The sequence below is a fragment of the Balaenoptera acutorostrata genome, chromosome 6 (assembly GCF_949987535.1).
Source record: "Balaenoptera acutorostrata chromosome 6, mBalAcu1.1, whole genome shotgun sequence".
NCBI classification, from domain to species: Eukaryota; Metazoa; Chordata; class Mammalia; order Artiodactyla; family Balaenopteridae; genus Balaenoptera; species Balaenoptera acutorostrata.
The window spans coordinates 25293984-25318457 of NC_080069.1; the positions used below are offsets into that span (position 1 = coordinate 25293984).

A 24474-nucleotide genomic window follows, 5' to 3' on the forward strand; every position below is an offset into this window, starting at 1 on the left:
CAATGCCCACTTTTGTTCCAAATAATTTTCCTTGCTCTGAAATTTACTTTATTTGATATTATTATGGTCACTCTTACTATTTTCTAATTCCTATTTACATGATACATCTTTTTCTATCCTTTTACTTCCTACTTATCTATGCTATCTGTGAAGTCATTTTCTTAGTCTGTATATAATTGATAAATGTGTATTATTCACTCTATCTATTTTTAATTTTTTTCCAACTTCTGAAGAATAATTGATCTCTTTTAACTGGTTTATTTAAATTAATCATTGATGTGTTAGAGCTTAAGTTCTGCCATTTGGTATTTGTTTTCTATTTGTCCCTTTGTTTCTCACTCCTCTATTTTTTTCTTGCTTTCTTGTGAGTTACTTGAACGTTTTTTAACATTAGATTCTTCTTTATTTGTAATATTTTTTCATATACCACTTTGTATAACTTTATTGGTGGTTGCTTTAGGTAAATTACCTATGTAATTTATCACCACCTATGGTGTCAGGGTTTTTACCCTTTTGAGTGAAGTATAAAAACCCTATTTCCATTTAGATCCCTTTACCCTACCCACTTGTTAAATATAATTGTCTTAAGTGTTTTCCACTATATACATTGAGCACCATATCAAATGGTACTATGATTTTAGCTTCAAACTTAAAGTATAATGAAAGAAACTCAGAGGTGTAGAATAGTCTGTTGGGTTCACCTCTATATTTCTTCATTCCAGGGTTCTTTCCCTCTCTGAAGGTCCCATCATTTGTCTGCTGTCATTTTCTGTCTTAGTCTGCTCAGGCTGCCGTAACAAATACCACAGAGTGGGGCGGCTTAAACAACAGAAATTTATTTCTCACAGTTCTGGAGCCTGGAAGTTCAAGATCAAGGTGTTGTCAGGTTTAGTTTCTCCTGAAGCCTCTCTCCTTGACTCATAGATGGCTATCTTTATGCTGTGTCCTCACATAGACTTTTCTATGTTCATGTGCCCCTGTGTCTCTTCTTCCGGTAAAGACATTAGCCCTATCGAATTAGCGCCCCACCCTTATGACCTCACTTAACCTTAATTATATCTTTAAATATCTTATCTCCAAATACAGTCTCATTGAGGATTGGGGTTTCAACACATGAATTTTGGGGGACACAATTCAATCCATAACATTTTTTTTTTATGTTTGGAGAGCTTCCTTTAACCAATCTTTAGATGTAGATCAGATAGCAACAGATTCTCCTAATTTTCTTTCATCTGAGAAGTCTTATTTTCCATTCATTTCTGAAGGATAATTTTGCGAGATATAGAATTCAAGGTTGACAGTTCTTTTATCACTTGAAAGGTGTTGTGCTGCTAAGTTCTGGCTTGATGGTTTCAGATGAGAAATACGGTGTCATTAATTTGGTCTTCCTGTATAGTTAATGCATCATTCCTCTCTGATTGTTTTTAAGATGTTTGTTTTTTGTCTTTAGTTTTTCAGGAGTTTAATGATGATGTGTCTTAGTTTGGACTTGTTTGGGTTTATCCTATTTGGGTTTCACTTAGCTTCTTGACTCTGGAGTTTTATGTCTCTTGCCAAATTTATGAAGTAATTAAGCATTATTTCTTTGATATAATGAAAGAACTATTTGAGTATTTTTTCAGCCACACTCTCTTTCTCATTCCCTTCTGGGACCCTGATGATAGAATGTTATATATTTTAAATATTTAGTTACATATCTGTTTCATAGATCCCTGAGGCTCCGTTCATTTTTTTTCAGTCTATATTTTTGTTTTTTTCATACTGTATAGACTCAGTTGATCTGTCTTCAGGTTCATGGATTCTATCCACTGTCATCTTTACTCTACTATTGAGTCTACCACGTGAGGTTTTTTTTTTTAATATTCATTATATTTTTCAGTTCTATAATTTCCATATGGCTGTCTTTTGTATTGATAATTTCTATTTTTTGCTGAGATTTTCTATTTTTTCATTTTTTTCAAGAGAATTTATAATTGCTTGTTGAAGCATTCTTATTAAATACAAGGATTTTTAAATCCTTATCAAATAAATTCAGCATCATAGTCATTTCAGTACTGGCATTTTTTAAATTTTAGTATTGGATTTTTTTTTTTCCTCATTAAAAGTGTGGTTTTCCTGGTTATTGGTATAATGAGTGAAATTTTATTGTATCCTACACATTTTGGTTATTATATTAGGAGATGAGTGAACTTTTATTGTATCCTACACATTTTGGTTATTAAGAGACTTTTAAATGCTATTTAAATCTATTTTATTAGACACTCACCCTTTTTAAGTTTAATGTCTAGGTTCTGGCCTATTTTTGTGAGCTGTAGTTCCAGTGACAGTTTAGTTCTCAGAGCTCTTGACATTCTATTCTGGTCTGCTTCATTCTTTGGCATTTCTGGGGCTCTTGCTCAGTCCCTGCAGGTGTTGCCTGAAGGGGTGGAAGTTGCTTTCCTGGGTCACCTAGAGTGCAAGGCCATGTTCAGCCAAGGGAGGTGGAGGGACTGAAACCACAGGGCCTGGATCTTCTCATGCCATTGGGTGGAGAGTGGAGCCATGACAGGCTGTGCTGATGCTGCCCCGCGGTGGATCAGTCTACCCACCAGTGCCCAGAAGGGGTGGAGAAGGGGTTGGGTCAGCCCAGTGTGACTTTGAAGGCAAGTGGCACCCTCTGCTGTGCCCCCTTGTGAAGTGGGAGTTAGCATTCCACCCCACCCCCCACCATTTTGGCTCTGTTGGGTTTCTCCTTTCTGGGTTCTTTGGCCAATGCCTTTCTTGTCTGTCTGTTTGTTTGTTTGTTTGCTTGTCTATGCACATTGGTGATTCCAGGTTTCAGGCCTCTCTGGCACCCATATGAGGCATATAGGAGATAAAAGAACTCACCACATCATCAGTCCTGAAGTCCTGAGGTCTCTAACTAGTCCACCTCTTCTTTCCAGCTTTCAGAATCCTTTATTCTTGTCTGTTGGATTATTTCCAGGCTATTTAGTTGCTTTTTTGGGGGGGGGGTGGTGGAGGAGGGATAAATGAGCCTACACTTTCTTGTTCTGGAACTGGAAATGCTATTAAAGATTTTGCATATGGAAAGAGGAATGAACCATTTAAATTGCATGGCTGCAAGAGCCATTTCTGGGCTTTGGTACAGAGTGGGCACTCTGTAATCATTATTGGTTGAATGAATGAAAAAAATGGAGTTTTCATACTTTAATTTCAGTGTCCTGGGGGCATGTGTAAGACAGAGCCCTGTTTTCCTGAATTCTTGGACAAGTACTTCTCAGGGCTTTTAGGCTTCATCTTTCTGAGAAAAGACCACAATGAACTGGTGGCCTGAAGGTAGGAGATTGCTATTGTTCAAAAGCGGATGACACGACTATGTCCTTATTTCTGTCTATCCATCCATCCGTCTGTCCATCCATCCATCCATCCATCTCTCTGTATATATATAATCACCTCGAGGATCATTATTCTTTTCTCTTTTCCAAAAAGAAGAAAACTTGCTCTTAAGTATTCAGACATACTTAGCATAATAAGTCAGGACTCGAAAACACCCCCTTAGCTAGAAACTTTCTTCAAGAAAAAGGCCAGTATTTAAGATACAGAAATGATAAAATTTTTGAAATTTTACTCTTAGTAACACCAGATGAACATGACAGAATGTCAGCGTTTTTTAAAGATGTTAATGTTGAGATTTCAATGAGATTGCCTTCAGCTCATATTTCCTTTTCTCTGTGAATATTATGCTGCCTCTCAGATGTGGCTTTTTAAATAAAAACATCTTAATGAAGCAGTAAATAATTCTACAGTGAGGGGATCAGCTGTGTGGGGTGTGTTTCACAAAGGATCACACTCGCAGGTTTTATTTTTGTCAATCTGAATTTTACTCCCCAGTGGATACCCCACTTTTTGTATTCAAGAGATGAAATACATAAGGAATTCATTAAGAAATCAGGCTTTGGTGGGACAACTTTGATTTGACACTTTTGAAATATGATCTAGGTCACAGTGGTGAATGGTGCAAACCTCTTTTTTGGCAACGGCATCTGGACTCGATTATTTTAAATTAGGTTGTGGGGTGCTGGCATCCACCCCTCTGCAAAACTGCTACTGCAGACAGCCCTTGTTCCCCGAGATGATATGACAGATTAGATGAGTTCTGAATACTTAGAAATAAACTTTTATATTAATTCTCAACTTTGTTGTTTCAGTACCCCGTTTTTATAAGCTTTTAGAATGTCACCTATTATCTTTCATTAGTAATGATGGCTTTCATGCCAAAGATAAATTAAACCTGGAGCATTTTATTAATATTTAACTTCTTCCTTCAGAAGGATAAGTGACACTAAATAGGTTCTTCAGCAAATATTTATTAAACGAATGGAAAATTACCCCAAGGTAATCTACCATTAAGAACACGCAGTTGTGCTCCAGGAGGTCCGTGGGCAGCTTTGTGGCTACCTGCACACTTTGTCCCACGGGCTTCACTCCCTTTCCATCTCCAGTGTTCAGGAATTCAAAACCCAACTGTCTCCTTCACTCCACCCTGACTGCAGTCAAACAAGAGGGTGTAAAATTGGGTTTAAACCCAGTTTTCGGCAGCTAATATGTACAGTTTTCTGATTTCAGGAATGTTTATATTTGAAAGTTGATTTTTCAGAATCAGAGTCTGGTTAAAAAAGAAAGAAAAAAATACACTTTAACATCTAAAGAGTTTACCAACTGTACTTCCTCTTTTATGTTGTTTCAGAAATAGTCACACAGACATTTCTTAAATAATTTCATAGAAACCAAATTCCAAGTGTGTTTATGTTTCAAAGATGAATGGGTTATTTTGATGAGCTTTCAAATTTGAAAGGGCTTTATAACAAATATTTTGGGAAGAGATTGTGCACCAAGAAGATATGGAATGCGGATCTTCATTTGTACCCACACGTCAGGGTGACACAATTGGATCCCACTTATTCTTCTCCCCAAGACTTAGCTTAAAAGCACCCAAGGGTGTAGACTATTAGCATCTGTCATATTATATCTCAAAGCTCTCCAAGAAACTGAACTCATTTAAACCCACCCAAAACCCACTTACAGATGAGAAAAGAGACAGGGAAACTAACTTGCCTCTCGTCCTACAGCCAGGATGTCACCAAGACCTGTTCTTGACTCCTATTCACTCCATTTGCTTTACTTTTCTCTATCACACAGCAATCCAAAATGGGCTAAAAATAGCCCTGGAAGATAAAATGCTGGGAAAACAATAATTTCCCAAAGGGCCCTCGAATCTCCCTTAATTTCTAACCAACGTGACTTTCCTTTGTTCCACTGAACTGTAACAGTCTTTGTGTCCCACTCACTTACTTTTAAATTTGGGATTTTTTTTCCCTTCAAATGATGGTGTTTGGGGTTTTTTTGTGGGTTTTTTTTGTGTGTGTGTGTATCAAAAAATAACTTATAAATCACAAAGTGAGAGAAACGCATTTATTTGTTAGAGAATAGCTGTTTAGAGTCTTGGGAACATTATTGATATTCCTGGGCTATTGTTTCCGAATCCCTTTTCATCTGTTTCTGGACAGGCAGGGCAGACTCTTCCACGTTAAGAACAGAGGACTCTGGAGTTTTTCAGGAAGATAGAATGTCAATAAGGGTCTCCCAGTTTCTTAGCTCTATGACCTCAGGCAACGTTTTGAGCCTCAGTTTCCCCTTCTATGAAATGAGGTGGGACAAGCTGCTTCCCAGAGGTGTGGGGCAATTCCACAAGGCAGAGGTAATCAGATACCCGACCCACTTAGGGCAGAGCCCTGATTCCAGCGATGGCCAATCAGAATGGAAGCACAAAACTGACGGCCAATCAGAATGGGCGCCCACAGCCAGCCTCAAACTCAGCTCTGACTAAGCGGGTCACGCAGGGCATCCAGCCTGGTGCTGATTGAATGTCTTACTGACTGACTGTGGCTGAGCTTGGGCTCCCTCAGAAGCAGACCCTGAAATGAAGATGAAAGTGACAGCAGTGTATCTGGGAGGTGATCCCGGGAAGCACCTGCAGGGGAGCGGGAGGCACTGACATCTCTCCAGGGACGGATATCAGTGAGAGGGTCACGCTGTGGACATCAGGGGCTCAGTCCTGCTGGGAACCTCTCAGTTGACTGCTTGGAGAGTCAGAGGGCTGGTTAGTGGCCCTACTCCTGCCCCTCTGGCTGAGGGCTGCTCAGCACATTCTTGCCCACTCTGCACAAGCTTCCGCAGCCACAGGCGCTGGCTGTAGGTGTCACAGATGGGCAGACATGAGCTCTGAGAGAATGTGGCATCCACAGCGTCTGCTACGACTGCTGTTACAGGTTTTGCAAAAGAGGACTCAGCATTTAGCGAGTCTCCAAGGGGACAGTGGTCACTTTCAGCAGAGGGTTAAACCTAGGACTTCGGAGGACCTGGAAGCGCCCTGCCTGGTGTGCCGCCTCTCCCTGTTCTCTGCACGGTGAGCAGGCCTGGCCTGATGCTCAAGTTCGACTCCAGGCACCGACAGCAGGCCTTCACCCCAATCAGTCATTGGGCGAGTTGCGCTCCCAAGGAAAGGAGCTCGCTACAACTGAGACAGACCCTGAAGGAGCTGACAGCTAGGGGCAACAAGCCCTTCCTTCAAGGAGTAACTTGATGGCGTGTCTGTCCAGTACGTTCTAGAATTCTGGCAGGCAGGCTCTCAGCTGCCCAGGGCCACCCCCTCTGAGGGTCCTTCTTTGGAGAAAAAACCTCCAAGCACTGACATGTGGAGTGAAAGAACTGGCTCACTCCTAGGAGGCCACTAGCCCCAAACTCCCTCAGCCGGCTTCTCAGCACCTGACTCTTCAATACAAGCAGATGGATGAGGGTCACCGTCGTGGGCGGGACCAAAACAAATGGACAAATCAAACATAATCAGGTGAAGAATTATTTACACACACATTCCCGTGGTTGGATATCATCAGAAATAGAAGAGAAAATTCTGCATTTGTGAATTGAGAAGAATTATCAGAGACCCCAAAAAAACAGCCGAAATTAATTTTTTTTTAAGTTCAGTAGGTGGCATGGAAGATAAAGTTAAGGGAATATCAGGGTAAGAAGGATGGAAAAAATAGAAAATATAAGAAAATTAGAGAATCATTCTAGGAGGAACAATATCGAATTACCAAAGGTATAGAAAGAACGAACAGGAAAATAAAATGTTAAATGTTAGCGGATTCACATTCACTTGGGTTTTTTTAATTAAATGCTTCCGCTTCAGTCAAATATTCTAGCCGAAGCTGAATTAAAGAATATGGGGCTTAGAGTTATCTACTTCCGCCCAAAACACCAGGGAGAATCGATAATCTTAAACTTCCATAGAGAAAAAAAATACAGATCTTCTATTGTGACAGACACTGTGGATGTCCCCAGATCAGAAGCCTGCAGTATGGACCCTCCTGGGGGGATAATCATGGTCAGCCAGGGCCCCTTGGCCAGTTACTGGACAGGGTGTGTTGTGGCACAGCCCTAACCAAGGAAATGCAGGGAGACATCTACTGGGACTGTTTACTCTTACTGCTACTCTCCTTGTTGCTCGGGCTGTGATGTGTGGAGCTGGTGCAGCCGTCTTATCCCAATGAGGAGCACCATTGCTGACACACTGAGGAGGGAGGAACAGAGCTGGAATGAACCTGGAGCCTTGAAGAGCATGGGAAGGTGCCAATCCAACCTTGGGATTGCTTCCTTCTAGACCTCTCTTTAAGGGAGCAATCAGTGTACTCATGCTACTTTTAGACAGATGTTATGTTCTGGGGAGAATCAGAACCATGCACCCCAAAATATGCCACTTTGGCATAAGGATTATTTTGAGCTGAAAGCAGTTGAGAAGCAGCAGATATAGGAAAGGCTCTCTAGCCTCCCCCTATCTGCCTAAAAACAGGGCATAAGTTTCCCTTCGTGAAGCTGTACCCCTCTCCCCTACCAGGAAGGGAAGAACCACCTTTATCGCTGGAGATGGAGGTGCTAAGTCTGCATTAAAAAACCTTACTAAATAATCCTTATCTTTCACTACTTTCTCCCGTATATTTACCTCCCCAGAATTTACTGCCTCTAGAAGCCTAAACCCCTCTCCTTTATCTAATTGCATCTCCACAATTTATCACTTTGTTAAAATGACATAGAAGTCCCCAGGTCTAACCACTCCTTGGGGCCTTTACTTTTTTTCTGTAGAGGTCTCCATGTACACATAAAAATTAAAATGAACATCAAATAAAATTTGTGTGCGTTTTCTCCTGTTAATCTGTCTTTTGCCAGTTTCATTTGCAAATGCAGCTACAGAAACTAAGAGGGTAGAGGAAAAGTTTTGCCTCCCCTACAGCTCCTTGCTACCCAAGGCAGCTTAATTAATACACATACAAAGAAATCAGAAACAATAGTAGCATGGAACTTTTCAGCAGCAATATGAGAAGTTAAAAGAGTAAGAGATTAGTAGAGAGTGCGCATTTCCCTCTGTCCTCACCAGCACTTCCAGTGGGTACCCCATGGTTTCTCATTGTCATTTTAATTTATATTTGCTGATAGCCAGTGAGACTGAGCATTTATCCCAGATTTATTGGCCATGTAGATTTCTTCTTCTAGGAACTGTCCACTCATTTTATACACTTTGAATTCCTTGCTCTTTCCTTACTGATGTGTAAATTTCCTTTTGTCTTCTGGTACTAATCCCTTATTCTCTATGTTGAAAATAACTTCTCAGTCTGTAATTTGGGGAGATTAGGGCTTGCATTCTGGCTGTGTCATCTTTTTTTTTTAAAGACTTTGTTTTTTAAAGCAGTTTTAGGTTCATAACATAATTGAGAAGGTACAGAGATTTCCCATATATCCTCTACCTCCTCACATGCATAGCCTTTCCCCTTATCAACATCACTCACCATAATGGTACATTTGTTACTGAGGATGAACCGACATTGACACATTATAATCACCCCCAAATCCATAGTTTACCTTAAGGTACATTCTTTTTTTCATTTATTTCATTTATCTTTTTTATCGAAGTATAGTTGATTTACAACATTGTGTTAATTTCTGCTGTACAGGAAAGTGACTCAGTTATACCCATATATACATTCTTTTTTATATTCTCTTCCCAGGCTATTAAATATAGTTCCCTGTGCTATACAGTAGGACCTTGTTGTTTATCCATTCTATATATAATAGTTTGCATCTACTAACCCCAAACTCCCAATCCATCCCTCCCCCACGCCCCCTCCCTCTTAGCAACCACAAGTCTGTTCTCTATGTCTGTGAGTCTGTTTCTGTTTCATAGATAGGTTCATTTGTGCCACATTTTAGATTCCACATATAAGTAATATCATATAATATTTGTCTTTCTGTTTCTGACTTACTTCACTTAATATGATAATCTCTAGTTGCATCCATGTTGCTGCAAATGGCATTTTTCGTCCTTTTTTATGGCTGAGTAGTATTCCACTTTATATAGATAGATAGATAGATAGAGAGTACACTCTTGATAATTGTACATTTTATGGGTTTGGATAAATGTATTATGATATATCTTCATCATGATAGTATTATACAGAATAGTTTCACTGCCCTAAAAATCTTCTAAGCTCTGCCTCTTCATCCCTTGCTCTCTCCCCCTTCAATGACAACCACTAATGTTTTTAATGTCTCCATTGTTTTGCCTTTTACAGAATGTGGTATAGTCAGAATCATCCAGTATGTAGGCATTTCTAGACTGAGTTATTTCTTCCTTTTTTAAATTGAAGTATAGTTGATTTACAATATTGTGTTAGTTTCAGGTATATAGCACAATGATTCAGTTATATATATATGTCATATATACATACACACATATATATATGTATATATATATATATATTCCCTTTCAGATTCTTTTCCCTTATAGATTGGTTGTGTCATCTTTGAGACTGAACCAACTCCTTTGTGATCTTAGGCAAATTACTCAACTTCAGCCTCCTCTTTTCTAACCAGGTGATATAACCCAACTCACAGGACTGTTTGGGGCATTAAGTGAAATAAAGTATGTCAACAGGGTAGTAGATTAATATATGGAAGTAGCTTTTGTGATTTTTAGAGCAAGAAAGAACCTTAGAAATCATTGAGTCCATTGATCATCAAATCAATGCTATTTAGACAACACTTACCAGCTACCAGGGGCAGTTTTGAGAGTTTTACACATTTAGCCTGTCTAATCCTCACAACCATGCTATTCAATAGATACTATTATTACCCCAATTTTAGTATGAGAAAACTGAGAAACAAAGAGACTAGGACACTTGCCCAAGACATCTTGGAGTGGGTAAGCAAGATAAAGCTATTGATACAATTTCTGCTCTTTTATCAACTGGGAGGAGTGCTCGCAACAATTCAGTTAAGAAAAAAAAAAAGAATGTTGTTTAAACAGGAGATCATTTGAAAAGGACTGATAACCACTCCTTAGCTATTGCAAAGACATCTCAAGTTTCTAAAGAACTATAGGTTGGGACCTACACCAGGGTGCAAGGAGCCATGAACCCAGACCTGAAGTGTCAGCTACAGTCCTCCTCCCAAGCCCACAGCGCCCCAGGCAGTGTTCCCTGATCATTTCCCATAAGTTTGCAAGAAATGCCTTTGGATGCTGTAAGGAGGGACCACCCACCCTCATTATACACAACTGTGCTCTTCTGGGAAGAGAGTCTGTAGCTTCCATCAGATTCTCAAAGGGGCTTATCATCCCAAACAAGGTTAATTTACTAAACAAGCTACCAGTCTAAAACTTAAGCTCCCCGCAAAAACCTAAGAGACAGAACTTTCTTCTTTTTACTTTTACAATGAAAAGAGCTCCAGTTTCCCTGAGCTGCAGGGGCTCCTTGAGCAAGATTTACTCATGTGGATAAAAGAGAGTCAAGTGGTGGTGTAATGAGAGGGGGAAAAAAAATCCATTTTTTCACACTCTTATGTTCAGTTCCTGGGATCCTGCAAATTAAACTGACAAAAAAAAAAACAAAACAGATTAAGGTGAGAAAAAGTTTATGTCATATACAAATGAGGGAGCCTCACAGAAATGAAATGAAAAAATGAGTGAAAGATTGTGGAAACAGGACAAAGGAAAGGGGGTTTATGTTTCTAGGGGCAGTAAATTGAGGGAAGATAAATATATGGGGGAAACTAATGGAAGATAAGGGTTGTTTTAGTAAGGTTTGTTGGTGGGGATCCATCTCGGTATTGACTCTGTGATAAGAATGTTCTCTGCTTAGTATGGAGAGAGCACTTTATCACTGGAAATTGATGGCCTGCTTTTAGGTGAGAAGGAGGAGGCCAGAGCCCTTTCTGCACCTGCTGTTTCTCAAGTGTTTGAAGCTCAAAATAATCAATATGCCAAAGTGGCATTTTTGCAGTGGCGTATTCTGATTTTTCAGTGAGGGGTATCTCCATCACTCCCCTCCCCACCTGCCCCATCCCACCAGCCTTCTCCCAGGACAGGGTCATTCACTTTCATTAAGCAGGTAAACAGCCTGGAGATTTTTAACCAGAATGGATACTCTATGCAAACAAATGCTCTGGGGACTTGGATGAGCTCTGCTCAATGACCAGACGTTGTGAGGCCCTGGGATTTGGGCCCCTGGGGGGACCTTCCCAGTGTCAAGGCCTCCGCTGCCCACCCCCCCCTTTCCCTGAACCATCAGGGGCACTGTTTACAGCCACTTAGTTCATTCCATCTCAACTGGAATTCAGGCTGGGCAGCTATATTCCAAGTGCTTTCTTCAATGCTTTCGAGGTTTATTGCTATAGAAAGAGTTTTCTGAATTAAACCCATCTAGGTTAAAATCCATTCAAGGTTTTAGCAGAGCTTGGTGAACAAATGCTAATTCGCCTATACGGTTACACTTAGGTAAGGAAACTCGTGGGCTTGTTGAATTTAATCCAATACTTGGCCCACAGCACTCCAAGGTCTGGAGGGAGTTTGTTTAAGCAATCCTATTTCTCAAAGCCGAAACATAAGTAAATTAAAATTCTTTACTGTATTGGGGAAATTTGAACAGATCACATTTTCCTGGTGGTACTATTTTCAAAAGGAGAACGATGAATCCAATTGTGTGTATTTTACAAGCTAACATAATAATCTCCCTAACACCGTTCTGATGTATAAACAAACAAGTGTGGGTGCCCAAGGGGGAAACAACTGTGCATTTCAATATGAGGAGCAAAACGGAAAAGACATCCTGTCTCTTCAACAAAGGGAGATTTCTAGTTCATTTTGAGCATGGTTTAAGGGTTACACTACAAAATCTTTTAAAGAACATTTTATTATGATAGAAATAAATATATGTTCATTGTATAAAAACTTTAAATTGTTCAGGAAAGCATCAAGGACAAAAATCACCCTTGATCCTTCCCCACAAAGGTAACAAACCAATTATTATTAATACTTGCAACGAGTAACTTGATTAGTGATAGAGTTAGTTTAGGCGGTAGGGGAGTAACATTTAAAGAAGAAATGCTTGAAGATGGTCCACATAACACTTAAAATCAAAATAATAATAATAATAATAGTTATATATATATATATATATATATATATATATATATATATATATATATATAATATATTTTAATTCCGTGGAGTAGGTATTCACCCCATTGTATAAATGAGAAATGTTTTTCTGAATGAATTTCTGCTGGCATCTTTATGAATTGTCCTATTTATAATGACACTGTTCCTGAGTGATTGGAGCAATAACCATAATTAATGATTAGCATTTAATGAGCCCTACACTTTGTCAAGCACTTATTTGATTTTTTGATTTTTTGATTTTTTTGTCAAGCACTTATTTTGATTTTGCCTCAAAAACCAGGCAAAACCTCTCACGAATAACAAACTTTTTATGACTAAAAATTTAATCGTTAGGTCAAGATTAATTAGCAGGATATTGTATTAAGATATTAGAAAAAATCCAGTGCCTTTGGCATGGAGCACCCGTTGAAATGGTAACTAGCATAAAACAAAGGCTACCTCTGACTTTAGAACTGTTTTGCATCAGTTACACACACCAGGAGGGAGGCACCGGATTTTGGACCCAAGGGATGACGAATGCAGCAGCCACGTACAGAATGGAGTCTAACCCTTTGAATAAATAAGTATCTGCAAGTCCATACTGGTGCAAATAAAAACTTGAATAAGTAGATAAATGGGGAAGTAGCAACAGCTCTTTCTTACAGGTGAATTCCAGTTAACAATGGTATAAGGAACGAGGGAAATAGAAAATCAACATTAGGTGGATACAGACATAATAATCGTTGTAGGCAAGATCCGCCGATGGGTGTGAAAATTAGTGAGGAAACGTTTGAGAAGAAATAGGATAGTTGCATTGTCTCAAAATATCCCCCCCCCCCTCCAATAATGACACTGCATAGTGGGGACCCCAACAGACAACCTTCCCCAGGGGACTGAGGGTGACCTCACCAAGGATCGGACAGACCCACATGAGGAACCCGGAGAGGGCACCTTGCACTAAGAAAGGTGCAACACCGCTTGGGTGGTTTTCCTGCTGAAAATGTGTAACCTCAACCTAATCATGAAAAAGCATCAGACCCAAATCAAGAGGCATTCTATAGAAATAACTGACCAGTGCTCTTCAAGACTATGTTAAGGCCATGAAGGACAAAGATGACTGAGGAACTGTCCCAGAACCGTGGAGACTAAGGAGCCATGATAACTAGATGCAAGGTGGGATCCTGGAACAAAGAAGGGACGTAGTGGGAAAACTGGTGAGACTTGAATAAGGTCTGTAATTTGTGTAGTAGCAACCTTTCAACGCTAATTTCCTGGATTTGATCACCATGGTTTGGAAGATGTTACAGGAACCTGGGTGATGGTATGCAGGAACTCTCAGCCCTATTATACAACTTTTCTGCAAGACTAAAATAAGGTCAAAATAAAAAAAAATATAAAGAAAAGAAGCAATGGCAACAGAGAGAATGGTTTCCTCCCACTTGAGCACCAAATCACGAGTCCCACGGGTGGCCGCTCTCCGTCGCTGGCGTGGATCTGTGATCAGTGATCTGGCTGAATCTCTCATGGGCAACTGGAACAGCCCCAGGAGAATCAAGGGCAAGATTTATTTAGTCTCATGAAAAATGGAAAGGTGCCAGTTATTAGTAATAAGAGAACTGGCTCTTGATCACCAAGACTGGCGTATGACTTGAACAGAAAGTCGAATTAAGGAATCTTCAAAGATATGCCAACAAATTGACTAAAATGTGTTCATAATTTAAAATGGAAGGCATGCATGATGTTCTCAAGCTTGTGTTGAGATTGCTGGGGGGCAGCAAATAATACCCCTCTTTGCTTCTCCTGAATTCTGAACTAATTGACAAATAAGACAGTCAGTGACCAGGATACCAGTTTTACAAGTGTTAAAGTGGATTGGAGAAAAGAGTTTTTCCTTTACTTTCTAAGGGCTTTTTTTCTTAATATCCTCCCCCAGCCCCATCCAGTCACAGGCAGATCTGAGCCACCACAGCCCCTGAGAAGGCAGAAGAGCCCAATGACCAGATCTGGAGAGCCTGTTACCTCCAAAAGTCGTGGATGATCCAGAAACCCTCGGCTTCCCCCAAACACCCATCAGAGAAATTCCCCTCTTCCCTTGTGCTGACTGGAGTGAAGGAGAAGAGATTCCTTGCTCCTGGGCTAAGCTCAGAACGCTGGGGGGAGAAAAAGGGAGGATGATTTCCCTACGGCTTATATCTAAAAGTCTAGCAAAACTACATGAATTAAGGTTGCCAGGGGCTTGGGGAGAGGGATGAATGCAGAGTTAGTGTTTGATGGGGACAGAGTTGCAGTTTTACAAGATAAAAAGAGTTCTGTGGAGGGATGGTAGTGGCATAACAACGTGAATGTACTTAATGCCACAGAACCATATACTTAAAAAATGGTTAAGATAGTAAATTTTAGGTTATGTGTACTTTACCACAATTTTTAAAATTTTAAATTGAAAATGAAAAAAAAAGGTACATGAATTAATAACATGGCCACAAATCAATTATGACTTTACTGTACCAGTACTATTCAAAAGCAAAATGAAATGCCATCACTATGTCTGGATTTATGCCTGCTCTGGAGAGAAGCAGAAAATGGTCTCAGAAACTTTCTTTTAATTATTCTTTCTCCAAGGACCACAGCATAGGGATGACCAGAAAAATAGTTCTCTAAGCCTTTGTACTTGCTTCAGGAGTGAGTGAGTGAGAGGATGCCGTGAGTTTCCCAGTGATGAACAGGGAAGAAGCTAACATGGGGTCCTAGCAAAGATAAAGTCAGTGGAGACAGTGATTGTGGGGAAGTCATTCAGGATAGCGTTTTGTTCTACATCAAAGGCACAGATGATGGACCCTGATCAAGGTCGCATGGGGAGGTAGAGGGGGCACTGCGTCCCCTTCCCAAGATCCCATCTTGACTCCTCTGGATACAAAGTGGCTCTGAGACGGCTCCAGATGGAGACTGAACCCATGACCTCTCCGCATAAAGACATCATGACACCCACTACGCCATCTGGGGCTCATAAAACCACATTCTCTATCTTTTCTTGGCTCTCAGGCTAGTCAAAAGCTGAAGGGCAATATTTGGGACGGCTCTGGTTTATTCGTGGGCTTTAATTCAGAACACATTTCCACAAAGAGAGGCAGAACAAAGCACAATAGCACTAAAGTTCAATTTACATTCTCAATCAGTGAAACAAAATGGAAATAAAAAACAGTTGTGCAAGAGTCATTTATAACTAAACTATGGCTCCAAAAGAGCCTTTCCTATAATGTCATGGAATAAAAGACATTTTTAAACCACCAGCAAGAAAAGCTTAAGTGACCAAAAAAGGAGAGGTGAAGGCTTTCTATTAAAAAAAAAAATGAAATGAAATTAGAGCACCCATGGCAGCGTGCAATCTCTCTCTCCTAATTTGGCAGATACAAAGTCATTTCAGTATCTCCTGATTTAAAGTGTTTTCCTCCTGGTGTTGTTGGTTTTGGTGCTGCTAGGCATTGGGAAGTCAGTGCTGTCACAGGAAATTCTGCAGGTTTCACTTCACAGTTTGGCGAGACTCCTCCAAGACCACAGCGCTTGTCTGCCATCACATCTCCGTGATTTCCAGGTACAAACTTGCCATAGTGAGTTATGTCTGGCTTGTTCTGCAAAAAAAATTTACCAAGTGCTAGCAGATGGCTACAATTGCAACCACCATTGGCAGCTCCGCAGTTAAGAACCAGCACACAAAGCACGAGTGTTCTTACAGGATGGGAACCGTTCTAAGATTGCAGTGCTAAATAAAGGGACTCCCTGAGTTAAATTTCAAACTTGATCTCCCACAGCTAGTCAGCAGCAGAACCAGAAGGAGACTCTTGACTCCACGTCTTGCACATCTTCTGCAAAGCTAAGAAATGAAAGTTCTTAGAAGAACACACACAAGCCCTCACAAGACTGGTCCATAAAGCCGCTCACAGCTCCTCGGGGTGCCAAGCTATCCTCACCACCAGGCCTTCATTTGTGCCGTATTTTCTCTGAAACGTTTCTGAGTCCCCGTGCTAGTTTGTCACTGTCTGTTTAGTGTTTCTTTTACAGGACCTTTCCCACATTATATTGTAACTATCTATTTATAGGCCTGTTTCCACAGTTGTACTGTAAACTTCCGAAGGATATGGGACATCCTTCAGTCATCCTTGTCTCCAGGGATTTCAGCCCAGTGCTTGGTACGTAGTCAGGGCCTTGTGAAATGTTTATGGAATGGATTAATGCTCCATCCATACTAAATGCAGTAATTTTTCCAAGCTAGGTTTTTTTCCATTTTGGTTTTCCTTTAATTTCTGTATGGATACCTACTAAAGAAATCTACTTAGAAGATACATTTCGATAGGGTAGGAAAGAGTTGGAGGGCAAACTTGTTTGTTAGCTCCTCCAGAACCCAATTCATAAAGTCAACTCCTTTGCTTGCCCCTAAGAGAGTTTAGAATGGCTTAATACTTGGATAAACAACAAGGTCCTACTATATAACATAGGGAACTATATGCAATATCCTGTGATAAACCATAACAGAAAAGAATATGAAAAAGAATGTATATATCTATAAAACGGAGTCACTTTGCTGTACAGCAGTAGTTAACACAACACTGTAATTCAACTATACTTCAATAAAAAATTTAAAAAGAATGGCTTAATACTTGTTTCCCAGACTCCCTTGCAGCTCAGTGTGCCATGGGAGCAGTTATGGCCAAAGATATGTCAGTGAAGGTCCCATGGGAGGTGTCCCCTTCTTCTTGCACTGAAGGTCACCGCAGCCACCTCCAAACAGGGGGCAGCAAATGTGAATCTGAAATCCATCACACCAAGGATGGAGGAGCAGGGAGACAGAAAGATCCGGGATCTCGGGGTACATCACAGAGCAGCTGAACCTACATCGGCAACTGTTATCTCCAGACTTCCTGTTCTATAAGAAAAAGAAGCCCTTCTTTTTTTGAAGCCATATTTAGCCCAAAGGTGGCCTAATGTCTTTGAACATTTTCAATTCAACAAAAAATAGTGGAGCAATTGCTCCGAGCAGAGCACTGTGCTAGTTTGAGGGGAAAGACATAGTTTGACTAAGACAAAGCATCAAGGAAGAGGCTTTTTGGAATTTATAGCAAAGCCTATTTGAGAGTACTGTCATGTTCCCAAGTCTTATAATATTTTGTTTTTTCTGCTATGACTCCCCAGTATAAGGCTATGTATGTATTTTTTCTGAACAATTATAAAATAGGTTGTAGCTTTCATGACACTTTACCCCTGAATACTTCATAAGGAATCATTTCCAGATATAATCTAATGCTCAGTCCATATTCAAATTTCCCCAGTTGTCCACCCCAAACATGTCCTATAGTTCAGCCGTCCCCAACCTTTTAGGCCCCAGGGATGGGTTCCGTGGAAGACAATTTTTCCATGGACAGTGGGTGGGGTTCAGGCGGTAACGCGAGTGATGGGGAGAAGCAGATGAAGCTTCTCTCGCTTGCCAACCGCTCACCTCCTGCTGTGCAGCCTGGTTCCTAACTGGTTCCTGCTGTGGACCACTACCCGTCTGCGGCCCAGGGGTTGGGGACCTCTGCTCTAGTTGGTTTTTAGAACCACGATCCAAGCATTGCATTCTGTTTTTATCTAAACTAGCCCTCCCAACCCCTTATATCTGCATGATATTGGCTTGTTGGAGAGACCAGGCCAGTTGTCATGAAAAGTGGCTCACTTTAAGGATTTTTTCAGATTGTTTCCTGTTGGTGTTATTTTATTTTATTTTTTTACTTTTTTTTTTTGGCTGCATTGGGTCTTCACTGCTGCGCGCAGGCTTTCTCTAGTTGTGCGTAACTTCTATTTTGTTACAGACCAATGAGGCACATCCCTTGGCTTATACCTGATTGCGGCCACAGTAATTGAATTATGTTCACTTCACATCTCTCCTTGGTGCCCTTACTGGGTTCCACTTCCCATTTTGTACACTTTGTCTTTGGTATGTTCCCTTTGAACATACCATCTACTTCATCTATTGATGATGTGTTCGTTTTTTGTCTGCTTCCCAGCCCGAGGGCAGAGATCCTCCTTCCCTTTGTTGATGTATCCCCCAGGCTCCTGGAAGGGCATCTGAAGCATAGTGGGTGTTCAGGACATGCCTGCTGAGTGAAGATGTCAGCTTCCTCCACTGGACTCTGCCCCTTCTCCCCTCTCTGCATTCTCATGCGGGAGGGTAAAGCACAGTGCTTATTCTCAAATACATACAAAGGCCTAAAGTTACAGAATAAAAATGTACATCGTAGTCCCAGAATTTTCGAATCAGACAGTATGCTCGATATCAATATTTGGGTCCTAATAAAATCTCATATGTAATTCACTAAGGATTAGATTCTTTTCTAACATTTTATGAGTTACTCCAAAGGGGAAAGAAATATCTCTTCAAACTTTCATTTAACACAGAGTGTCTTCTTAGGGGTTGTGGATTTCTGGGCGCTGGGGAGGGCCTTTGGTTACTTGCAGACATTCGGGGTAGGTGGCCTCAGTGGGGCAGATGCGGGGCAGCGGGGGGGGGGGGGGCTTGGCTGCTCAGAGCGGTCCCAACCAGCTCGTCAAACATGTTGCAGAAAAAGGCACGTTCAGTAAATGTGGGAGCTGACAGTCGGTCGTTCTCTCCCTCAATTCCACCCGGTAGTGCACAACAGACACTGTAAGGGGTGCAGAGGAACCTTTCCAGTGAGGTCAGAGGAAGCAGAATCTAAGACTGGGTGGGGGGCCTGGGTCCACCCCTTCCACCTTCCCACCTCCACCTGGTGGGCTTAAAGACCTGAGCACGCTGGTGGAAGCAGCTGGAATGAGAATTTGTATCTCCAGCTGTCAAAGGGAACAAGTTTGTCTGGAGACTTGGCTAAATTGGTATTGTAGGAACCCAGGTTCATGTTTGGTAAGAAGAAAAAAAATTAAATGAGGCCGTTAAACATGTGAAATGATCCTCTGAGATTTTTGAGTGACATTAATATTGGAAGTGAGGTGGAGGGGTGGAGGGGGAGGAATAATATTTGGAAGGCTATAAATCTCGGGTTAGTTGTTCAGATAGTCCTGTGCTCAGAGGCAGAGAGGGATCTGTGGGTTGATTGAACCGTTATTTTTACAAGCTGGCCTTTGCTTTAATAGGAATTTATACTGGATGAGTTTGGTATTTAAAGAAAGAATGGACTCAGAGAAAATAGGCTCATGTACAAATCCGGAGCACATCATGTTACACAGTTTGGCTGAGGAATTTTGGTTGCCTGAGAAATCAGCTGTTTAAAAGCAAGGGATCTTGTGTAAAAATCCTAATTATGTTAGTAGCTATAAGGAACACTTACTGAGTGGAGAAACTGACTTAAATGTGCTAATTTTTCCAGGATTTTTTACTTTTCAAAAATTAGGAACTGAGGGCAAGAGATGCACCATTAATTTATTTGAGACAGTTTCATAATTAAGCAAGTACACTTAAGGAACATATTAAACTACTACTTTGGGAATAATTTTAGAATAACAGCAAAGTTGCAAAAATAGTACAGACTGTTCCTTGTACCCAGTTTCCCCTAATGTTTCCATTTTATCTCCTCACTTAAGAGTGTAAGTTATACTCCTTAAATTTTTTATGGTTTCCTTAGAGTTTACAATATGCATTTTTAAAATAATCTAATCCCACCTTGAAATAACACTACACCACTTGATGGGTGCAGGAACTTTATAACATAGTATTCCCAATTCTTTTCTCCCATCCTTGTGACGTGGCTGTCATTAATTTCACTTATCCATGTGCCATAATTCCTTAACACATTGTTACTATTGTCCCTTAAAACAGTTATATGTTATCCATTAGGCCACCAGGGCTGATAAAAGTTATTTTTTAGATTGATTAAGAAGCAGAAAACTCAAGGATTTCATTTTACCAGCATTCATTTCTCCTTGGAAGTTCCTCCTTTATGTAGATATAATTTTCTGATCTTTGTCAGTTGCTCTGTTTTTAATGTTTGTGGTAACATAGGTGCCAAAGGCTTCAAATTCCTCTAATGTCCTTGTTTTTGTCTCTCCTCTTTTTTTTTTTTTTAATACTTATTTATTTGGCTGAGCCGGGTTTTAGTTGCGGCATTCAGGATCTGGTTCCCTGACCAGGGATCAAACCTGGGCCGCCTGAATTGGGAGCACAGAGTCTTAACCACTGGACCACCAGGGAAGTCCCTTGTCTCTCATCTTGATTTGGGGTTTCCCTAAGTACTGTTGCTCAGCTTGAGTCTGTGTCTTGCAGTTCTCTTGGCTGTGATCTACTCTTAACTATCCTGGAGGCCTGCGGGTGTGATGGTGAACTGTGCGGGAGGGAAAACATTCTATAATCTTGCAGTAAATCCCAGTCTCTAGTGGGACTCTGTTTGAGGGTGTGGCCTTCACAACTGTTTCTGACTCTCCCCAAGGATATGGCTCTTTCCCCTGCCCCTACGCCTTCCCTTGGCTGCAGCATTTCCTTGAAGCCCTATCCCCTGCTGACATGTTCCCCCAAAACACCGCATCACATGAGAAAGGAAGGATGTAGAAGGCTGAATTGGGGGAGAATTTATTTCCTCTAGCTGGGATAAGATTTCAGAATTGCACTCTGGCCAAGTCCTTTCTCTGGAGAGTAAGATTCTGCTACATAGAAAGCTCCATTGCCACCCCTTCGTCCCCACCCCCTCCAGAGCCACCAGGGTACCTCTCTCCATCCTCACCATGAGAGCCTGCAGGGGTTCCTGAAGGTAATGCCCTCCAAGAGTCTGGCTCCCAGGATTTTCTCCCTCTCAACTAGTCATCCTTGGCTTCCAGCAGTTTGTCAAAATTACCTTTTAAGTCATCCTGCTAGTCTATGGCTCCTGCTGCAGGTAAGCAGATCTTGGCTCCTATATCTCTCTGGATGTGCCTGTCTCTCCAAATTTTGGGGTGACAATTAGCCTTGCAACTTTAGTTCTTTGATGAGTCTATGAAAACTTGCTGATTTCCAGTTTTTCCAGATTTTCCTTATCGTAAGGATAGGAGTGATGACTTCTGGAAACTGCTTCTCTTAATGTTAACATCTTATATAACCATAGTACAGTTGTTAATACTAAGAAATTAACATTGGTACTACACTATTAAGTAAACTGCAGACTTCATTCTACTTTCACCAAGTCTTTCCATTAATGTCCTTTGTCTGTTCCGGATCCAAATAAGAACATGTTGCATTTAGTTATCTATCTGCCTAGTCATCCTCAATCTGTGAGAGCTTCTCAGTCTTTTCTTGATTTTCATGACTTTTTCAAGTTTGAATATCTCTCATTTTGCTTTTTTCTGATATTTTCTCATGATTAGACTTGGGTTATGGGTTTGGGGGAAGCATAGTACAGAGGTGAATGCTTTTCTTATGCATCATATCAGAGGGTACATGATTTCAAGATGACTTATAATTGAGGATGTTATCAGGACCACTAGACTTAGGTGGTACCTGCCAGGTTTATTCACTGTAAAGTTATTCTTTTTCTCTCTCAAATCTCTGTTAGCTAGAAACCCAACACTAAACCCAATACATGGTCAAAATAAAACTCCACTTCTTGGAGGCAGGAATATCTAAATATCTTTATATATTATTTGTAATTTTTCTGTAATTTATTTTTCTGGTCAATGATTTATTTATATAAGTATGGACTCATGGACATTTATTTTATTCTTTGGTTTATAATCCGGTATTTGGTTGTTTGTTTTGTTGCTCAATTTGTTAAAATTGTCTAGTTTAATCTCTGGGCTTATAATTCATTCAGTCTGTGTCTGTTTTAAGTAAATGAATGTCAAGTTGCTGTTTCTCCCTGCAGGTGCCTGTCACTCTCTAGAGTTCCTGTTGGTTGCTTGTCCTGCAACCTCAGTTTTAGGAAGGGTTTGAAAAAAGTCATTAATTTCCAACAACACTCTTTCCAGCTCTCTACATCTCTGAAGTCAATTGTAAAATGTTGATATCTGCCTTTCCTGCCTATCAGGAACACCTTTCCATTTATTCAGAAAAATGTTTCAGAAAAATACCTGGTAAAACATGATCTAAGAACTCACATGAAAATAATGGATGTATAATTACAATATAATTTTTGACTCATTGGTTCTATGTGCTTTGAAGTCTTTTCATCCAGGCTGGTGACATTAAAGAAAATAAAAATGGACAGATTATTTCTTAGTTTCATTTCCATTCTCTCTCTTTGCATCACTTCCACTTGTCCCTCACTTGATGGAACCTATTACACACATGAGGACCACGACTCTTGGCTTGTTTTACACCCACCTTATCAATCATGCTGTTTTGCCTTACAGCAATATGCTCACTCCCTGCTTTGTCCACAGTGGAGAACATAGTAAATTATCTAAAACAGAAAGCTCACATTACTCCCATAAAGCACAGAAAACAAGCAGGGGGAATGTTCATGTGACACCCCCATCAAGCAGCCCTCGCAGAGAGGTATAACAGTAAATATCAATGGCGATAAAAAGGGAAGGCTTTTCAAATGGCCACACCTCCCAGGATCTTAGAAAGAGATGCAACGTGCATCTAGGACTCGAAGAGGTTTAAAGGTCAAAACAGGTCAGAGAGAGTAGACCTAAAACCATCTTATAGATTTGAGCAATTACCTGAGGAAAAAACCCATTTCCTAATATACCTGACAGATGCTGAGGAAGTAGTAGGGAAATGTACCATCTTGTAAGATAAAGCACAATAAAAACGTATTCTGACAGGAGACCGATGACATTTAAATTGTAAAAAGCTGTTTTCATCTTTCTCTCCAGACAACATTAATTAGAAAGAGATCCATACCTATGGCGGGTATTATCCAAATGAACTGGATAATCCGCAGACCACTTGATTTAATAAAAAAAAAAAAAAAAAACTTTTGATTGTTGAGGGCTCAAATTATTTGTCAAAAAACAGAAAACTTAAGTTTCTCAATTGAATATTATCACAACATTAAAGGATGACTCCAGAAACACTAAAATTGGAAAGGGAAGCAAAAAGTGTACTGCATATTAATGGCCTTCCTATTGTATCTTCAGCTTCTGCTGAAATAAGTAATGATTCAATAGGAGAGAAAGGGAATCTTTCTGAAATTCACCTTAATAACTGAGCAGCAGGCACTTCCTATACTTATGGCTTCTTTTATTACAGAGATAAAAATCATCACATAGGTCAGGGAAATAATCCAATATAATACTGCTTAATTTTTTAGGGGAGGGGTCTTTATTTAACACGAGGGTTCCTCTCTACTATACACACTATCCTAGTTGGATTAGGTTTTCTGGAAGAGTTTCCTTATTGATTTACATTCTAAACACATGCCCTAAAGGTTTCATAAGAAATATACATGTAAGCCTAGAAAAGTACTGAGCAGGATTAGGTTTTAGAGTTTGTGAAATACAAGAAACAACATTAGGATTGTCAAGAATATGATGCAATAGAAAAATAAGTCATTTAACATACTGGGTTACACCAAATTCTTTTTCTGCATCTACTAAGGTGATCATTGGACTTTCCTCCTTTATCCTATAAATATGATGTGTAATAATGATTGATTTTTTTGAATGTGAAAACAACCTTGTCTTCATGAAATAAACTCTCTTTAATGGTTTTTGTGTCCATTCCCATTTCCCCAAGATTTTTCACTTCTTAATTTCTGGCAGTGCTAGATTTCTCTCATCCTCTTTCATTCCTTCCACCTTGCTGGAATTTACATGCGTCGCAATCCAGACATTAGCATTGTGTGTCGTAGCAGAGAATGCTGAGACCAAAGAAACAGGCAAACTGGAAGACTATGGTGGAGGTCGTGGCATAGCTGTTAATAAGACCAGGAACCTTTCATTTCAGGAAGAACCACAATCTCCCTCATAAACATAGATGCATAATTCATAAACAGATCATAAGCAAAATATAGCACAGTGAAGATAAGATC

The 24474-nt window shown here is 40.2% G+C and overlaps 1 protein-coding gene across 8 annotated transcripts in view; it reads right to left on the minus strand.

The window, feature by feature from the left end:
• The window catches only part of LOC103000102 (serine palmitoyltransferase 1-like), a 241929-nt gene that overhangs the window by 9467 nt on the left and 207988 nt on the right, over nt 1-24474 (minus strand). For 7 of the 8 annotated variants that reach the window (XM_057547878.1, XM_057547875.1, XM_057547876.1 and 4 more), the window contains one exon: nt 15605-16155. In XM_057547878.1, the coding sequence (XP_057403861.1) occupies nt 15922-16155 (234 nt within the window). In that variant the 3' untranslated portion in view covers nt 15605-15921. Of the gene's footprint in view, nt 1-15604; nt 16156-22817; nt 24358-24474 lie in introns of those variants that run through there. The other variant, XM_057547879.1, reaches the window with a different exon arrangement.